General features: G+C 44.4%; 1 protein-coding gene across 1 annotated transcript in view; it reads right to left on the bottom strand.

Annotated features, from left to right (window-relative positions):
- zeb1b (zinc finger E-box binding homeobox 1b) overlaps window positions 1–20,187 on the bottom strand; it is a 47,358-nt gene that overhangs the window by 7,335 nt on the left and 19,836 nt on the right. Inside the window, 4 exon segments of the mRNA XM_018673640.2 lie at window positions 49–154; window positions 612–814; window positions 1,938–2,099; window positions 7,570–7,725. Coding sequence (XP_018529156.1) covers window positions 49–154; window positions 612–814; window positions 1,938–2,099; window positions 7,570–7,725 — 627 coding nt within the window.

The raw sequence follows: 20,187 nt of genomic DNA, 5'->3' as shown, positions 1-20,187 counted from the left end.
ATATAGACACACACAACGCTGCCATGGTGACAGGGGCTGTCCACTCACCGCTGTGGATGCGTAGGTGCTCCTTCAGATGGTGCTTGTATTTAAATGCTTTGCCACATTCAGTGCACTTGAATTTACGATTGCCGCCTGTCTGTGTGATGTGTCTCTGTCAGACAAGGGGAGAGGGGTCATTCAGTGAGATACACAATGAAAACACAACCTTTGAACTGCTACTAATTCATGTCACAATGTCATTAATCAATCAGGGGCAAAAGTTCATGTTTATCTATCATGTTTGGAAGTGAGCTGCTAAAGAAACAGGACTAAGCTGCCATGTAGGGTTGCATAATTTAAAAGCATTTTGTCAGGCATATTACCACAATAGTAATATTCAGTGTAGGCTGAGCCACATATAATATATTAACCCACTGCTTGGTTTTGGTTAGGCTGGTTAAATATTTAAATTCATGAGTATACTTTATTAATATGGTACCAGAGCAGCAGACTACTCTTAAACACTCTCACATATCATCTAGCTGCATTAAGTACTTAAAGCCAATAAAGGGAAGTTTGTTAAAAACTGCATCTCCACTAGAAGATACCACAATTTAACCAGTTTTTACCTGATCCCGTCCAGCCTTGTGGACTGTCATATGCCTCTCCAGTTGAGCGCGGTATGCAAAGCTGTAGCTGCACTCGGGACAGCTGAAGCTCTCTTCAGTCTTCTCGTGCCGGTACTTGATGTGCTCCTTCAGAGAGCTGTAACGCTTGTAGCCACGAGCGCAGTACGGGCAGGTGAGCAGCTGAGAGAAGGAATCGGGAGTTCCTGGTTGAAAAAAAAAACACACACACACACACACAAAAGGAGAGATTGTAATGCGAGAGTGAAGAGGAGAGGAAAGGAAAGGGTTAAAAACACATGGTCAATAGGGAGGGCTCTTTGATGTTGCACATGGACTGCTGCAGTAACACTCCTCTGCTAGTTCACCAATCACTGAAAGATCCTCCCCCACAGGTAAACAGCACCCAGGTGAGGGATAAAAGCTGATTACTGATCTGTAGTAACCTCTTGTCTGTAAAAATAGTGTACTGAGTTGCCAAAGCAGGACTGCATTTTATTTTTGGTTTTGTGCTTCTTGCAAACACAAAGCACAGCGATTACAGCCTTCACACCTGAAATTCCATCATTTGATTACCTATTGTGTGTTAGAAGTGTTTCAAAAACACCCACACATGCTCAGGAAAAGTGAGCTCAGTAAACAACTGCCACCTGCCTGGATCCAAGCTGGTGAACAGAGAGTCTCAGTTGCCCAGCTCCCACACAGGTAAAGCATTACTTCGTTAACAGGTGATGTATTAAGTTCCCCTGTGGGACAGGTGAGGGAGCCGGAATGGGAATACACACACATTACCGCCCAGGTAGCTGTGAGTCACAGCTTGCACAGACGTGACAAATTTACTCAGGTGTTGCTGTTTCTCCCCCCCACTCACCCCCCACTCCCCTCCCCTCCTCCCTCTCTTTTTTCCCCTCTGGTAGCAGGTAAAAGCCAAAAGCCCGGGAGCCATAAAGGGCCCAGTGTGCTGCACTTAACAAATTGCAATGTGTGTAATGATGTTGGAGAGTGGTGTTAATGGGGTGGAGTTAACACCTGAGGTGAGACAGAGAGCAGGTAGAGCCATCCCCAGGGGGCGAGTAATTACTAGGTACTGGGTGCTGTAATACTGTGAGAGCTCTCAGGTGGAAATACTGGTGTGTATTTTAGTGTGACTGTGATTTAGAGACACTACACCTGCTTGTGTGGACTAGTAATAAAGATACATTTAAAGCAATTAATGCACCGAGCAAATAGCAGTATTCCTGGAAAGGGGTGTGCGCACAAATATGAGCTTCATAATAATGTTTTTACAATTTATGTATAACACGAATGCTGTTTGTTGATGTCCTTTACCGTTCTCGTCATGGACGCTGGCATCAGGGGTGCCCTGCCGCTGTGGCTCGTCCTCTGGGGCCTCTGGGTAGATAACGGCTGTGTCTCCTTGCTGGAGCATCTCTTCCACCAGGGCATCTGTGCTCACATCATCCTCACCGTCTGACACACAATCCTCCTTCCCTGTGTTGGGTAAAAAAAAAAACACATTGATTAGAGTCATGCCTGCAAAAAGGTACTATTGATTAGCCTGTTATTTCAAGACTTAGGTGTTTTTTAACGGTTGTAGGCTGTGCATATGAAACCTTAACCTCTGTATATGAAATGTGATAATCCAATAATGTCACAGTGAGTGTCATTATGGCTCAAGCAGATTGTACAGTCCACGCCCTTGATCATGACATGCTCACCAGCATGCAATGAGGCATGTGGTGCCGGGGGGGGAGACAAACACCCTGAATGCTGCTGTTCATAATAGGATGAGAAAACTAATTAGCATCAAAGGCCACAGGCTACAGTATGAGCATCAAGCTCTTTGTAAGAACTGAATGGCAAGCCTCTATTCACAATGTTAGGTAAGGTACTTGTTGAGACTAGGCCTGATAATTAGGTGATGAATCTTATTCTGATATATTGCGGTGGACAGGTATCACACAGGAACGGATGCGTGTACATGCTTGCTCTCTCTCTCTCTCTCTCTCTCTCACACACACATACATACACACACCATGGTCTTCTCTCTGGAGAGGCTTGGCCTTCAGACTGTGCTTAATATCCAAGCAAATTAAAACCTGCATGTGGGAGCTGAGCGCGTTCTTCCTCCACGTCACATGAGCCCGGCTAGCTAGGCTAACGAGCACTAATTACCGAGCAGCGGCTTATAGGAAGTGTAACCTGAGGATGGAGTTTAGGATGCACCAAAGCTTCCTTCTCTCTTTCCGTCTCTGCTCACCCAGCGCTTCCTGAAGTGGATACCGGAACCAAGTATAGTGTGTCGGCGATTAAATCGAGCAGTATTCCTCTATGGATATGTTAGCTTGCCTATGCGTATCACTACAGAGAATAATTACAAGGGTGATCTATCAGCTAAAAGCAAAGTTAGACTACTGTGGATACTGTGGTAGTGTTTACAAGGCAGATGTTTTATGGATTGATTTAAGCACTCCCCCTGCTTAGTGGAGATTTGAGAATTGTGTTTTGTGAATTGTGTGTGTTGAAAGACAGGGCCAGCTGTGTTCTCTGCGGAGATGGGAACAGGTGTAGCACTTCATGAGTCACAGACACACACTGAATACCAGTACTCTTACGTACAGCCCCGCTCTGGCTTCCTCTGGTGCACCTTAACAAAGGCATGAAACAATATGAGCGCAGTCATTTGTTGCTATGGTTATTAAAGACCATTCGAAGAAACCTCCCGCCCTGAAGCAAACCCGTGAGAGATAATACAGAGAAAGAGGTTGTCTGCTGGTGAACACGTGTGTGTGTATGTAAGGCAGGAGCCAACAGCAGGTGCTGAGAAAGTCAGATTGAGGAATTCTCATCCCACAGTGGAGGGTCAGGAACACATTATGGGCTGCTAACCCCAACATATCACACAGCTTTTCTCCCATGACCTCAGCAGCATAAATAACACCCCCTAGACGTGTTTGCCACATTTTTTAGCATCTTAAAAGAGATAGCTCAACATTTTACAAAATATGTTCATTCACTTTTTTTAAGAGTTGGATGAGAAAATCAAAACGACTCTCATGTCTGTCCATTAAACATGAGGCTAAAGCTGGCAGCTAGTTGGCTTAACTTAGCTTTAAGTTTGGAAACCACTAGCCAGGTTAAAAACTACACATACTAGCTAGTTGTTTCCCCTTGTTTCTGTTCCTAACCTGCTGATTGTAGCTTCATAACCAACAGTCAGATATGAAAGTGATATTTTAGAAGAAAACGATGGAAGAAGAAAGCAAACAAGCACATTTCCTCGTGTCAAACCATTCCTTTAAATTAACTGCTTTTCATTTTTCACAATTATGTCGGCTGTTGATGAGACATTGTAAAATATGTCCTGCATGTGGGAAAGTGCTGATCTGACTGTGTTTAGCTCCCATCCCCTGCTCAAAGGCAACATCCAAACACACAAACACACCTCCAGGCTACTAAATGTTGAGCATGTGTGTGAAGTAGAGTCCCAGTTGGGGGTCTGAGGTGCAAAGGTATGACAAGCTGTTGTTTTCTCTTCTTGTGTGTGTGTGTTTGTCTCTCCCGTTCTTTGTTAGTTACAGAGTGAGGCCAGAAGGGTTTACAGCCTCTCTGAGGCGGCTCCATGTTATCAGGCTGCTCCCCTGACATGAAACATCACACAGGCCATTTATGTGCTGACGCAGGGATGTGAATGCACCACTGCACAAGTGGAAAGCAGCCCCAGAACACAGGCCTCGTGAGGTTGTAGCAGGACATTCTGTCGAAGTTCTGATCTAAAAAAGTAGTTTGGTCTTTATTTATTTCACAGTGTAACCTAACTATAGTACATCTTAGAACAAAATCACCAGACCACCCACTCTCCTCTTCTTCTCTTTCCCACACTCCTTTCTCATCTCTCTCTGCCCACATCTCTGCAACATGATACAACACTATCCCATGATGCATTTCCTGCCCTGGCCAACCTTTGCCCCAAGTGCTTCCTGTGGTCGTGCATCCAGACCCATTCGTAGATTCTATCTTGGATGGGAGAGACTTATCACTGATAAGGACTTGCACAAACAGCTCAAAAATTCCACAATCATTAGTAAAGATGTTAAACTTTATCTCCCATCAAATGGAGGAAAGTCAGAAAGCAGATGCATTTCCAAATCTAGGATGATTTGCTTATCCTTGGCTTAGTGCTATCAAACATTTGTTGTGTGTCTCCCTTGAACTATCTTTCCAGCTCTCTGGAGATTCTTTCTTTCCTGTGCAGACGGGTGGCTCAGTTATAACATCACATCATGACATATAGCACACAGGAATGTAGGTGTTGCTGTGTGTTCACAGAGTCCCTCCTGCACATATGATCCAAATGGATTTGATACCAATTCTAAGGAACATCAAACATCATTACAGCATGTCAGGCCAACAGTGAGGAAACAGTAAGTGTCATTGTGCCTGAAAGCCTTGCAACTTCACTGTTAGTAGGAATAATGCAGTACAGCATGAGTGGCCACCAAACACACTCAACATAGAACCGGTTCATCTTCTTGCAGCCTTGGGCTATATTTCCATGCAGTTAAACCTGGTCTTTGGCTGTCAGTAAGTGCCACTGTAGCCTCATGATATCAAAGCTCTCCAGCTCCACCCTGCCCATTCTCTGAGATGTAATCATGCTCTACAACTCATCAAATATAAAGGAGAAGCCCTCCCAGGTCAACTCTCTCTCTCTCTCTACCTTTTCCTCCCTGGAGTTAGTCAGCCTGTTCTTAGAGGAGAACAGGCTGCAGTTTACTGCACCAACACTGGGCTGCTCTACTACTACATAATCATTTAGGAGTGAATGAGTAATGACAGCGAGCAGGGGGCCCGTGATACCATATAATCAAGAGGAATGATTCAGAACAAGAGACACAGTGAGAGAGAATGGGAGTGTAAAAAAAGGAAAGGAGTGGAGGAAAGGAGAGATGGCAAAGTGCTGAAAAACCACTGTTTGGTTTTGGAGCGCAGCAGTCTCAGGAGAAGGGGTGTCAAGGCTTTAATTTGAAGCAAACTGGCCTGCGCTGAGGAGAAGATTAGTGGGTGGTGGTCATTTTTCAAGGCTGCACCAGAGACTTCTCTGTTCTCAGGAGTGAAACCAACAGAGGGAGGGACGAAGGGATGAGAGACGAGAGAAGTGTGTTTGTTTAAAGGACTGCGGCTTTCCCCGTGTTTCATCAGTCCAATCCAGAGTGACAGCAAAGATGTTGCTTGATGTATGAGATGAGGGCTAGAGAGAGTACGAGGTGTGTGCATGTGTGTGTGTGTGTGTGTGTGCACATGAGTGAAGGCAAAAGAAAATATGCCTGATCAGGCATAACTATGGAGCACAGCCAGCTCGCTGAGCTGTTACAGTGTAACTTATGCTTTTGAAGTGTTTAATGTTCATGAGCCCTGGCCCAAACCAATGACATTATTCTTCCTCCAACTTTCCCTTTATGCACGGAGGTACAGCTGGAGAGTGGCGATGAAAATGACAGCATAGCCTGGGGAATAGGTGGCTACACTGCACAGGTCTGCAGTTTTAAGTGTATGTATGCATGCACCACCGAAACCGTGCAACTGAAACTGACTGAGCTGAAACTGAGGTAAACTCATTGGAGAGGAATTTCTAAAAATCCCTCCCTAAATTACACTGAGAGGTTGCTGCACATTTTCGCATGGGCTAACTTGACCTCTTGCTAAATCATAGCTCCTCCTCAGTCTCACACATCTCACCCATGAAAAATTCTGCCAAAATCTGCAAAAGCAACACCCTAAAATAAATATTCTTGCGGCTGAATATCACGTCAAAGTGTCTAATTAAAAATGGGCTTGTTATAGTGTTGGGTGTACTGTACTCGGCTCAGATCCGAAACTGAACAGCGTCACAAGTGCACTGATAGATTTATATGCATATGCAGTATCAGGTCAGGAGCACAGCGTTGAAGGCCTTGGGCCCAGCTTGAAACACTAACATCCTTCAGCACCTGCAATTGTTGTTTTGGAGGGGTGTGTGTGTGTGTGTGTGTGTGTGTGTGTGAGTGTGTGATGTCAGCCCTTCCTGTGGAAGTGAGCTGCCTCTGATGTCACTTCCACATGGTTTGAGGTAAAAAGAAGTTCATTGCGGCCCCTTCAATGCCCACCAGTGCCATAAAGCTCTCCACTGGCTCTTTGGTCGAGAGACTATTTTCTGTACTTGAAGGTCTCTCCCTGTGTTGGCATTGTCTTTGTTTAATATCGCACTTCCTGCCTTAGTTGGGAATCTACCACATGTAGTACCTGTTTCCTTACACCCTGTGCTTCACAATGAGACAAAGCCTGGTACTCAACTGTGTACAGATGTCAACGAGACATTTCTTAACTTAGCCTACATCACGACAACTGAGGCCAAAATGAGACAGCAGCAGTCAAACAATTGATGTCGTAACAAAAAATAAAAAAGCTTCCAGACATATTTGCATTTATGTGCTGGAGGCATTTGTAACTATTGCTTTTATTCTGAGCAGATAGGGTAAATATCATGTTCATAGAGACTTAGTCATCCTAATAATGGTGGAACTGACAGTGAAAAAAATATCTACATTTTAGCATATCATTTATTGTGACATTTGAGTGTAAAATCTGCCAGTGTAATTTTGGTGTTACCAGTGGCAGACCTCACTTTGCCCTGTCTCAATAAACTGGCTCAAGTCTCAATAAGAGACAATTCTGACTAATAGTGAATCAAGTGCTGTTATCTCCACCTTTTTCTCATTTTAGAGAAGTAAGATCTCAAAGCATAAAAAAAGGTTAAATGAGCACTTGTGAGGAACTTTTCCACAGTGCAGACAAGTGGAACATGATTCAGAACATTGTGGAAATGCTGGGTAGGAAGAAGGAGTGTGTATTTGCATGATTCAGCGTAGATGTGTGATGATAATAATAATAATGTCCCCTGTGAGTGTGCTTCTGGTCTCACCTCCGTCCCAGCAGTGCTCCCTGGGGTGCTCGTCGTCTGGCAGGGTGCTGTCGCAGTCTGCCCCATCCGCCAGGCTGCCTTCCTCCTCCACAATGTGCAGCTTGTCCTCATCATCTGAATCTGAGCCGGCTTCCACCACATTATTGTAGTTAGTCACTGCACAAGGGGACATGGGGGACAGAGGTTAGAATGACATGTCTGATTGTGTCAACTCTTTAATTAGTCTTAAAAGGAGCATGAACAGGCTACACACATTTAGCATTTTTATCCTTAATAAAGATAATGGGAGGTGTGCTGTATGTACTTCTTTATTATGAGCACTGAATGTGAAAGGCCGTGACTCAGAGAGGTTAAATGTAAATGTCAAAACTATTAAAGGGAATGGTTGAAGGAGGACAGGGTAGTTAGCTGGAAATACCAATTAAATAGATCATGGCCTAACTTCAGTAGATTAGATGAAACTTAAATGATCCCCATGGGTAAAGTGGGTTGTTAAAGCAGGAGAGAATAAGAGGCCTGAGCACTAACAACAGGGTGAATGAGGGCTATTAACTATTGATGCCTTAATGTATATAAAAGTATGCAAATGAAAACTTGAGGCAGATTTGAATCTACAGTGAAAACAAGCTCCAGAACAACAGGTTCAGTGTTGCAGAGAAAATTCACACTTAGACACTTGCAGACACACAGACAGTACCAGTGTGTGAGATCATTAGATTGCAGGCTGAAGTGGTGTGTGCGCTGCGTGGGAGTCAGTGTGACCTGGTCGGTTGTGTTATGGACTGAAGGAGCCAGGAGACACAGAGACAGCCAACCTACAGAGAGGGTTATTACGGGGAGTAAATTTTCCTGACCGACTGTCTTCTTCAGATATGTGTGTTTGTGTGTGTGTTCCTGTGTCCTCGTCTCATTTCCACCCTGTTCCTCCATCTCTCAATTCCACCTGTGTTACTTCCACCCACTCTTCTTCCATTTCTCTCCCACCCCCCCCAGCCCCCTCCTCCATCCCCCTCCTCCATCCCTCTGTTCCACTGTGAGAGCTACAGATCCTCTCGGAGGCCAAATCAATTCTCCAGTGAGAGCAGCCCAGTCAGCAGAGGGCCCGGGCTGCAGCACTGAAACTACCTCTCCGGCTACTTCATCTCACATCACACACACGGCACACCACACTTGCACATAAACACACCACCTGCATTCACTCGCTGAATATGCACTACTAGTACAAAGCACCTGAACTTTTTTTTTTCTCTCACCCCAACCCCACTCGCCCACCTCTTTCTGAAGTGGCTGCTAATGTTTTTTGTCAGGAGGAGGCGTATCTGGGAGAATCATGATCCTCTGTTTCAATCAATGAGAATTGTTTTGGTGAGGTCTCTCCCTTTCTCTCTGCATTGTGCAGGTCATTGCAACCGGTTGGTATTCACACAGACTCCGTAGATGTGCAAGGTTCAGGCTGAGGGGGAGGCAGGAGGAGCGAGGTGTGGGGGCGGAGGGATGAAAGGTGGTGGAGGAGGAGGGAGAAGCACTGTTATTTGGCGAGTCGTTTCGCAGGGTCACCGCCACTGCGCTGCAGCTGTGAAATCCTATCAGGGTTCATCAGGAGAGCTATTTCATTCTCAACCTCTTTCCTCTTTTCACACTATTTCTCTCTACACATTTTTTTTTTCTTAACCATGATGCGATTGCCACCACATTGTAGTTTTCAACATGACACACATCCTTTGTACCAGGATTGCTCTCCATGCTACATGCTATAGTCTATTTAATGTTCTTAATAGGCAAGCCAATAGAACAACTGAAGCCCCGAGAGCTGCAAAGCTGGGATCCCATTCAAATAAACTGATAATTAACTTGATTTGTATAGCATTGTGAGACTATATAAACTAGTTCCTATTTTTCCTCTCGCATGTCTCCCTTCCACCACCTCTGTCTCCCTATTCCTACCCCTCTTTTCTGTCAGAGAAACTGTGCCAGGTGATGTATTGTCCGTTCAGCAGCCCAAACAGGGTGCAACACTTCATTCTGAAACAGAAGCTACTTTAGGACAAGTCTGAGAGGCTGTTTAGGGCCACAGCCACTCAGGTGTGGAGCTGAGGTCAGCGATTACAAAGGCAACACTCTCCACCAGCAGTGTCAAGAGAAAATGATCAACTATAAAGCTGTAGAGAGAAAATCAATGTGCTGGTGTGTGCAGACAGGAGGTGGCAACGGCGAGCGGGAATAATATAAGCGGGAGCTGCGAAGTACAGCAAAGAGGGTGAGAGAAAGAGTAAAGGATGGAGGGTGGTGTGGGGAGGGAACAGAGATGGTCATCCTGTGCCAAATGGTTGGCGGTGTTGAAACAAAAGTGTGTGTTCCAACAGGAGATGTAACACCTAGCATCAACAAAGGCTGTAGTCCCTTCTGGCTGACCGGCTGAGCATTTGGACAGCTGGCCTCATTAGCGCTAGCATGCTAGCACACAACAGGAGGATGACTCCTACGCATCTGAGAGAGAAAGCATTGTTAGGTGGAGGAGGTGAGGAGTTTACTTCTGAAAGTTTGCTTTCCTGCATAGGGTATAGCATGTTTATCACCTGAGAAAATAATAGCTTGTAACCATGCTTTGAAGTTAGTCTGTAACCTCTAGCCATAGATCACATGTTTACACACAGACACATTCAGTGGATCTGGGTAATATTGAGCTGGGAATCAATGCAACCTCAACATATCATGTCTTGATTATAGCTATCCATGTCACATGATAAGCGAGGTGTTTACCTGGGATGACCTAAAGCATCCTGCCCCCTGACAGAACTACTGATGCTTGCAAACAAGCTGATGTGAAAGGAAAGCCTCTCAACATGTTATTTACTGTTCATCTTTAGAACATGTAACACATACAAGCTGTAGTTGGCAGTGGTTGCAGTTCACCTTAGTAAATGACTGAAGCCAAAGCTGCTTGAATTTCCCCGCCCTCACCATCACTCGTCACCCTCTTTCCCCCCTGCAAAGTTCTCAGAGTCTATTGAAAGGCAGTGCCAGACAGTCCATGTCAGCCACACTTAAACATGCCTGCTGCAGACTGGGTTGTGTTGTTATGACACCTGCCACGCTGTATCAATTACTAGCAAAGGGACGGGTGAGTGGGTGGGTTACTCCTAAAACAGGCCCAATGTTATCCTGTTGGAGGGGATCACCTTGGCAGACGTGGCGTCATCGGAACATGAAACACCATATGTCCCTTGACACCAATTCAATTTTGTAAAATCTCTCCTGTAATTATGTAAACTTGCTGAAACTTATTTTAGGCTTATTCTATTTGATCCTGGCCTGATTGATGAGTAAGACACATTTCAGGAACTTAAAATCATGGTCACGGTGTACTTGTACACCAGATTGCTTGGTTTGTGCTTTCGTACACTGAGCCGTGCCAGACAGGAATGGCAGTATCTCAACCTCTGTGGGAGTGAGCTATCTCTGTGCTTGGAGGCCCTCAAGGTGTGAGTGACTAGCTTAATAACTGAGCTTTGGATAGGGACACAGAAACATATATATAGCCTGTGAACAAACACATTACAGTCTGAAGTAAGTTTTTATCTTGATTCATTACCTATAAGGACATCTGTAAGGAACCGAAAACCTATATGTCTTAGGTGCAAGCCGACAGCCCCATACCAGAACGTGTAGGTGGTATGTCTGGAATGTCCAACCAAAACACTTTTCTCTGAGTTTGACTCTTAAAGAGACAGATCAAAGGACATGCTCTCTCCCTGCTACTAATTTCAGTCAACTGACTGACACATATTCTGAGGTCTGCTGTTCCTCTGTTTGTGATTAGATAAATTGACTCATCATGAGCAGCAGCAACTCTTTGTCTGCCCTTCTACCTCCCTTGTGTCTCTATATTTAGCTTTGGTACAGGCTCCCTCATTGAGGTACACCACTTATCTCATTCTGAGCTCAGGGCCAGGCAGGCAGCGGTGAAACTACCACAGGCATCCTCAAAGAGTACAGGCCCTGCCGTCACAGAGTCTGCCCTTGTGGCTCTGCAATGCCATTTTCTCAGGGAAGCCAACCACTACAAAAAAACCCAGCTCGAACCAAAGTAAAACAAAGCCATGCCATTCAAAACCTCAAGTATGCCGTCTCAAGGTGAGGCGCCTCATTCAGTTCTGAGGTAAACGCCGCTGGTTTTGTTAAAACAACAGCCTTCCTCCCACAGAGTCAGGAAGGTCAACTCAAGTGCCGATAACAAAACAAAAGAATTGGGGATTTTTCATGGTTAGCTTGTTTGCAGGCTGCCTCGAACTTGCTAGCCCATTTAGATGAGGCTATGGTTCTAGCTGTTAAAGAGGTGTAACTGTGAGCACATAACAGTATCCCTTAACATAGTCAATTAGCTGTTGAGAGCACCAGAGGTCCCAAGAGACTGTTTCCTAGCAAGTTTAGCCTTGCCTAGTGGCAAATGCCAAGTCTCTCCACCACAAGTGATTGTCTGCCAACCATACCAGAGCAGGCCAGTCACATCTAGGACCAGTCATATCCTGGATAGTTTTTCTCCATAGATACACAGCACAACATTCAGCTCCAAAAACTCCCCAAACAACATTAAATGACTCTTACTCATTGTTCTAAATTAGGCTGAGAGGGCAAAAAAGCAGATGCACTACGATGGACTCTGGGTAAAAATAGCACCTAACAGCCCTGAGAAACAGTCCCTTTTGATGCAAGTCAAGTCAAGTCAAATTTTATTTATATAGCGCCAATTCACAGTTCAGTACACACTTGTGCCACAATTTCTATAGATGTGAAATGTTCCATTGATAGAAAATGTAACTAGGAAAATAACAATACAAGGCTAACACAGACAATTGGTTAAGATTATTCAATCAAAGGCAAAGCGCTTCAACAACCTGTAGAGCACAGCTCTTCATAGGAATCATTTCAGAGGTGAGCTAGAAGACAATGGGCTCTTGTCTTCCTAATGATGCTGATCAAGGTTTTAGCACGTGAGCTAATAGGCCTCTGTGGGTCACTCATCTCCCATCTGATGAGCACTTTCCATGATAACACTAATGCTAATGGCGGCTATTGTTCTCTTAATCTGCATGATGACACTTCGAAGTGTAAAGGAAGTCAGTGGGTGTTAATGAGTGTTAGGAAAAGCAAAAAATACTTAACTTCACCTCAGAGATTGTGGAATGTTTTTCAAAAAAGAAAATTACTAAACCTTGCCTACTACCTATTACGTGCTTTTCTTATTAGGCCACATGCTTTTATTACCCAGGGTTAGTCCTAATAGTGCTTCTGTACCAAAATGACACCCACATAATAGACTTTATTTCTTGTCACAGGCTGTTCTAGGTACAATTCATAGTGGCAGGCAATGGTATTTCTCTCCGGGGGTAATGAGCATGGTGATGAGCCACACACATTCTGTTACACCGGGCGTCCTCTGAGAGTTGCTGCTTCTGGCTCCTCACAGCTCTTCTAAATAAGGCCAGGTGGGCTGGTAGGGACCCGAGGGTGTGATCACACCACACACACTCACAGACACACACACACACACACACAATCCACAGCGATGCCCTGGCCACCAAGTTTACACTAGTCTCCCAGCCCATGTTTATGTTGGAGGTGAGGCAGCCCCATCCAAGGTAATAACTCTGGTACACCTAAGTGAGAGTGAAGAGTGTTATGTGTGTGTTCTGTATATTAAGCCATTAAAAGGCATGCTTGGCATTTAGAAGGCTTTCAATCGCTATGAGTGGTCACATGACCTTGGCTGCATATCCATCACGATGAGCTATAATGAACTATTAGATGAGTAACACATTTACCTAACACAAAAAAGTCCTGATGCTACCCTACACAGCTCCAAACACATATGCTACCCACTTACAGTATCTCTGGATCATCACTCCCTCTCCATCAGTGAAGAGGCCTGCTCCAGTTCTCCAACACTCAGCAGGTCTCTGGTGAGAGAATGCCCACCCAGAAAACTAGTCTGGCTGTGTATAATAGAGGCAGGTGACTGAGAAAACAGTGACACAGAAGGTGGGTAAGAGGTGGCTGAGCAGGGGGGAGAAAAAAACTGAGGGGTGAGGAGAGGAAACATCTGCTGTTGATTCTGGTAAGCCCAGAAAACTTGCAGTCACGCTTCTGGCAACCACCTTCCTTCTGCTCTCTCTTTTACCTCTCTGCTCCATTTTTATGCTTTTTTTTTTACGGTTGATCTGTCACTGGTTTTTCCGCCTTGTCTCAGTCAGCGGACTATCAATTATCAAGCCTATAAACCAAGTAATGACAAACTGTGTTACCTGAGCTCTACTACTCAGCTTGATATTATTCAGTGATGGCTGCGTTGGAAATCACCTCGAACGTGGAAACAACACCAAAACAGCAACACAAATATTTAGTCAGCACAGGAAAGCATCAGCACACACCTGGATAAACAGTTGTTTCCCTTCTGTTAGGGGCTGTCTCAAGTTAAGTACAACACCTCTGTAACACCAGGCAGGCAACCAAACATAAACCTGGCTAATGTTACGTTAGCCTCCGTCAAGTCTCATTGGAGTGTCGCAGGCAAAATGAAATGTTCCTGCCACCTCTGCTGTCAGAGTCCATTCAGGCTGTACTTACAGACTGATGGGTTTTGAAAGCTGCACAGTAGTATAATGGTCTTCTTCCCTTTGATTTTTCCAGGTTGTGTCTAGGACTGACATTTTGAGTGGAGGCTCTTTGAGGATATTATTAGAGCAACTGCCTAAAGGTATTCAGCCCGTTTAAATGTAGTCAGTTACATCAGTAGCATCAAACTTCATTACATAGCTTGTTTCCTTTTTATCCCACCACTTCAACACTAATGACAGCAACACAACTGGGTCAGCAAATACTGTTAGAGCCCATGCAAAAACTGATCCACTCACGTATTAGAGTTGTACAACAGGCAAATCCAGGTGTGATAATCATTTATCACCAACAAGAGGCAGGCCAAACTGTTGGATCTGTTCTATGTGTTGTCAGACAACAGAATCCAATTTCACAGCTTGATCCAAGCTCGGTCATAGATACACATGGGTCAGACGGCTGAGCGCTTCAAAGCTATGGCTAACACGCTTGAAATGCTACCAATCTTTCTTTATGACTGTTAGTACTGCAAGGGTTTTGCTGTACACTATCACGCATTCATTTAAAATTCCATTTAGGGATCATAAATACTTGCACATATGTACATTCTTTATGAACAAAAATAGATACAACAAAAATCTAATCCATAATTTTTTGTTATGTTGGCATATAATTCCCAATCATATATTTATATCATATTATTCAATATATGATATTATCTTATCATATAATCACATTGCATGATTTTAGTTTCCACACTGTAGCACTGTGGCCTAACAGCTGAGCTGGGGCACACTGAGGTGTGTGTTTAAATATATGCAATGAGCAATAACGGTGTTATCCAACCTGCTTGTGTAGTGCAGGTCTATATTAGGTTAGTGTAGCACAGGGCTGTTGCATTTTAGGAGCAGGTGACTGGACATTCCTGCCTGTATTAGGCTTGACAGTTTACTGTGGGGGAGTACAGAGCAGGGAGAATTACACTAGCCTATGAAGAGGGAGGGAGGTACACTGCCAAATAATTCTCCAACTAGAAAATCTCATTAAATCTTGCTTACCTGTAAGTGCACCTTACTCCACAGACTTATCACTAGCAATCAGTAAATCCAACGCCAGTTCATTAAAGAGAGTGAACGTGACTGTCATCAGCACTGTCACATATTTACTCATCAATTCTTCACTCTAGTCGAGACTGTGTTTGTTATGTAGATTAATACAAAGAATGCCAGTCAGCAGCGAGATATGTGCGCACACAAACAGGAAAGATTGCAGAAAAGGTAAACGGAGGGGAATGATGGCAAGGTGGGAGGAGAGGAACTGCTAATGGCTTAAAAAGACAAAGCTGGCCTGTCACATATGATGCTCATCTGAACTGATGGCTGCCCCAGGGAGGGAGTGTCACAAACTGTCAGAGAGACTGAGAGAAAGAAAGACAGAGAGAACACAGAGGAGAGACAGAGGCTGGGAAAAGGAGACATAAAAGGTTGAAACAAGGATGGCTGTTGAAAGAGGAAAATCAAGAGAATAATAATAAAAAAAAGAGGTAAAGGACAACAAGGAGGAAACAGGAGGAAATCAAGACAGAAACAAAATGAGTCAGGGCAACGGACAACATTTATGCTGGTGTGTGTGCATTCTGTGATTGCCTGCACTTCAGTAAGGGTCAGATGTTGACACTGTGGCTCTGCCTGACAGATGTCTCATTGAGAGGACAGGCCGTAGGGCAACAGGCAGCATACATATACATACACACACACACACACACACACACACACATACATTTTCACACACTTGTGCACCGATACACAAACAGGTGGAAGTGCAGAAATAACCCAGAAGTGCCTTTTTGTTTTTTGGTTTCATCTAATTTTACAACAGTTGCAAATTCCCCATTTATAGCAATCAGCAGGTCAGCACAGCTCAGTGAAGCTGTGGCCAAGATCCATGTTGACAACCTATTGTGGCTTCACTAATTCTGACACTAACATGCAAAAGTGCAGCGAGAGGTCTTCCTTTTTGTAGAAAATCCTCCTCTTTGTGGCATTTTGACAACAGCTGACCACTCTCTCATTTCTCCAGAATGTCAGCTCTGTCACAAGACTCCTGAGGCCAAATGTCCTGGACAACCCCTGACACACACACACACACACACACACACAACACACAACACATAATCAAACACACTGCCTCAGGCTATCGCTCAGTTGTCACAGTGGTTTCTTGTTATTCATGTGAAGCGGGAACAGAAAGGGGTTAATGCCGTAAACCTACATCTACAAAAGCTCTTTTGTCACCTCAGTCTTCCACCCCTTCACCCCCAACATCCTTTCCTTTCTCCCTGGGCAAAGTGGCCTTTCCCCGTGTGATCAGGAAGAGTTAGCCCCCTCTCCCCACAACACTAGCCTGCAGGGCAGCCAGAACTGAAGAGCAGTCAACCAGTACCGCTCACACCATTACCCTGCTGTTAAATGACCATGAGGGTGGACTACAGACAGCCTGTCGGATGGACAGTTATGGAAATTTGTCTTGCTAAATCAGGCGAGAAAGAGTGTGTGTGTATATATGTTACAAGACCTCACCTAAACTGTGTATAAGGGGGTCAGATTAGTCCACTGTGCCTCTCTCCCTGCTCAGTACTATGACTGTACTTGCTATGACTAATACATAACTTTGATTTGTAGAACAGAAGCGGACTGATGAAAAATCAGAAACTGAGTGAGCAGCACCATTGTTAATGCACTCTCTCAACATGGTACTGATTGGTGAAATGGCTGAGGCAGCAGGTAAATGCAGGTCGTCATGTATTGATGTATTGACGGGCCCTGTTTTGTCAATTACACCCAGAGGTGCTTGGATGGTGCGTGTGCATGTGTCTGGTTGCCGCTGACCCCGAAGACCATTAGTTCCCTGTGTCAGAATTCGAAGGGGGGTATCGACAGTCCAGCAGGGGCAATCGATTAGCGCAGATCTCTCACTCCCCTCTGCCATCTATGGTAATGGGCCTACAGCAAGTCAAACAGTGTTGTTTTGGGACTCTTATGTACTTAATACAACCGTATTATCTCACTTAGTGTGTTCCAGTATTGTAAACAGGAGAAAAATGAAGTGTTACTTTTGCGTGTGGAAATGGAACACAACTGAGTCAACTAGCCTCTGATGTGGAACTGGCTGAGTATGTAAGTACAGTGGGACTAAAGCAACTGCCAAACAAACAATGCAGTTACTCTCTGAGGGTGTATGCAAGTTACATACAGCTGTCTTGTCCTTCATTCAGCTTAGTCATGTGCTTTCCTGCTTTGGTCAGATGTTGGTTGCTACCCCCCGAGGCTGAACGATGGATCCAGACCAGGGTTTCTTGTGTGCGAGGGTGGAACCTCGATTACCCAAGCACACTGCAATCATTGGACTGGACTCTCGGGACTATCCCATGTGATGTCAGCCATAATGTGAAGTCATTCAACAGGGAACAGCCAGATGTTTTCTGGGATAGAGCCTCCTCTCTTTTTCATGTCAAGTACTCCCAAGTAGAAACACTTAAGACCCCTATCTGATAACAGTTCTGTCCTAGGGGCAAAACCTACATCTATATTTTCTGGTGAACAAATGACCTGTACTTGTGACCTCAGTTTTTATATTATATAACAGCTGTAGGGCATCAAACCTCAGTGCTGATATCACCAGTCACATTCACATCTTATATTTTGTCCATTTAACATCTCATCAGAGTTATACAGCTGTAAGGATTCTGCTAGAGTTAAGACAGTTTAAGGGAAAACAAGTATGGAAAGAAGAGGAGCTTGCTCTTTGTTTCTCTGACACTAAGGTTTCTGAACTGGGTCAGACAGAGATATGTTTTGCCCTTGTGAGCTCCCTGCAGTTCAGGGGGAATTCCACTGGGCAGTGAGTGACTCTGTACACTGACCTTCCTGTTCAACTGTGGAGATGTGCTCTGTAGCCGAGAGGAAGAGGAAAGAAAGACAGTTCTGTCCAAGGACTAGCTCTTCTTGTCACACCACCAACATGAGTGTGACTTGTACTGATGGTTGTGTTAGAGCTGACTGTGTGTATGTGCACTGGTGTACAGCTGTTGTCAGACAGATCAGTGATAACACACTGGCTTTTAATAAACTCAGCAGGGGTGTGTATGTGTTAGTGTCTTAGTGTGTGTGTGTGTGTGTGTGTGTGTGTGTGTGTGTGTGTGTGAAGCTTGCTGAAAGGTCCTGGGCGTGTGATTGATGGAAGCTTTAGCACAGTAAACACATGCACACACAGTTACACACAAACACACACACACACACACACACACACACACACACTGGATGTGGGTGGAGAGAGGGGTGGTCATATGCAGCAATGCTCAGCTAACATTATTCATCCTGTGTTCATCTGTATGAGTTGAGCCCACCGTTCCTCATATTGATGAGCCAGGCAGTGTGTATTACTCACTTTATTTACATGGCTATACACACACACACACTAGGAACAGAGACTAGGAGCAGAAAATTGAGGAAATATAGAGCATTTTGAACTTTTTCACTTTGTTTTCTTCTTTTTTTTTTACTTCTTACATCCTGTACTTCTTACATTTGTTATTTGGATAATGGGGTGATTCAGAGAAAAGAAGGCTGGGATAGGGTGGCTGAGAAGGAGAGAATGGAGGGGGAGAGCAAGCAGGGAGGAGGTTATTTTGGAGTCTCTGAACTGTAATCACCACCTACAGCTGCTTCCTCCCAGGTGCCCCGACTGGACATCAACAGAAAGAGGGAGGGAGAAAGTAGAGAAGAAAGAACAGAGAGAGAAACTAGCTCTCCAGAGGAACATGAAATAGTCATGTAGTCGAAGTACTGGCATTTATCCTGTTTATAATTAGCCCAAATTTCCATTTATCACTACATAACTAACCTTAACTACATTCTAATATATCTTCCACAGCAGGCAGACTGCAGTGTATTTCCACACATGTTCTCTTGCTGAGCAATTGCAAATAAAGGGAAGTTTTAACTTAGGAATAGGAGGAAGTTGAAGAGGCTATCAGAGAGCTGACACAACACTTCCAGTACCTGCCAGAGGAGACAGGATGGTGACTACTTTCAGAGGAAGCTAGACTGGCTGTGAATTACACCAGACAGCATGTGACTCGCTCAAAAACAGCTGATGACCAACAGGTGAAACCAAACGACCAGCTGAGTTTGGTCTGCATGGTAATGTGGTTTACACATTACGCTGGTCATTTACTCTCATTACATTGCTTTACTGAAAATAAATAGATTACTGTTAGCTGAAGTATAAAAGTATTTAGGGTACATCATGCACAGTGTAAAAATGTACTTAATTCCAGCGTGCAGTAATGCTGTAGAGGTGCGTGTCTAGGTTAATCTAATAACCTAACACTGTTAACTCATTAGCTGGCTCACTTCATCCCACGACCACGTAATAAGCTGATGAGGGCTGACTTCTTCAGCGGCTGTCTTACTGCCCAACTGAAATGAGTTCAACATCTAGGGCACGGCAATAACTTGACATCCCCTTCCGATCAGGCTAAGCTAACATCATCTAAATCAGCTCATTGTAACATGAGATCTACACAAGTGAATACAAGAGCTGGGACTTTCAAAGCATCATTAACGTTCACAGGGTGTGACTGAAAAGCATAAACAGACTCACAACCGCAAACAAATGCATGTACAGTACATGAAAACCTACAAAATACAACAAATGTGTTACCACTAATGTTCCACAGTGCTTCACCCATGATGCGTGTTTTAGAAATCATGAGGCACAAACACAATCATTCATACACCCAAAAGCCGCACCCACACACAGTTATAGGTGTTGCCGTGTGTAGCCCTCAAGGCCAGAAAATACATCATTCGGTGGTTCACATGCGTTATAGTGAAACCCTCCACACTCCTGCACCAAGTGTCTTGTGATCAAATAAAAAGCCCTCCATATGGAAGGTTGCGGGTGCGTCCCTGTAAGTCATCCATGGCAGCCTCCCATTATTGT

The sequence above is a fragment of the Lates calcarifer genome, linkage group LG24, assembly GCF_001640805.2.
Source record: "Lates calcarifer isolate ASB-BC8 linkage group LG24, TLL_Latcal_v3, whole genome shotgun sequence".
Classification (NCBI taxonomy): domain Eukaryota; kingdom Metazoa; phylum Chordata; class Actinopteri; family Centropomidae; genus Lates; species Lates calcarifer.
The sequence above is the reverse complement of the archived record's forward strand: the minus strand, read 5'-3'. Positions and strand labels throughout refer to the sequence as shown.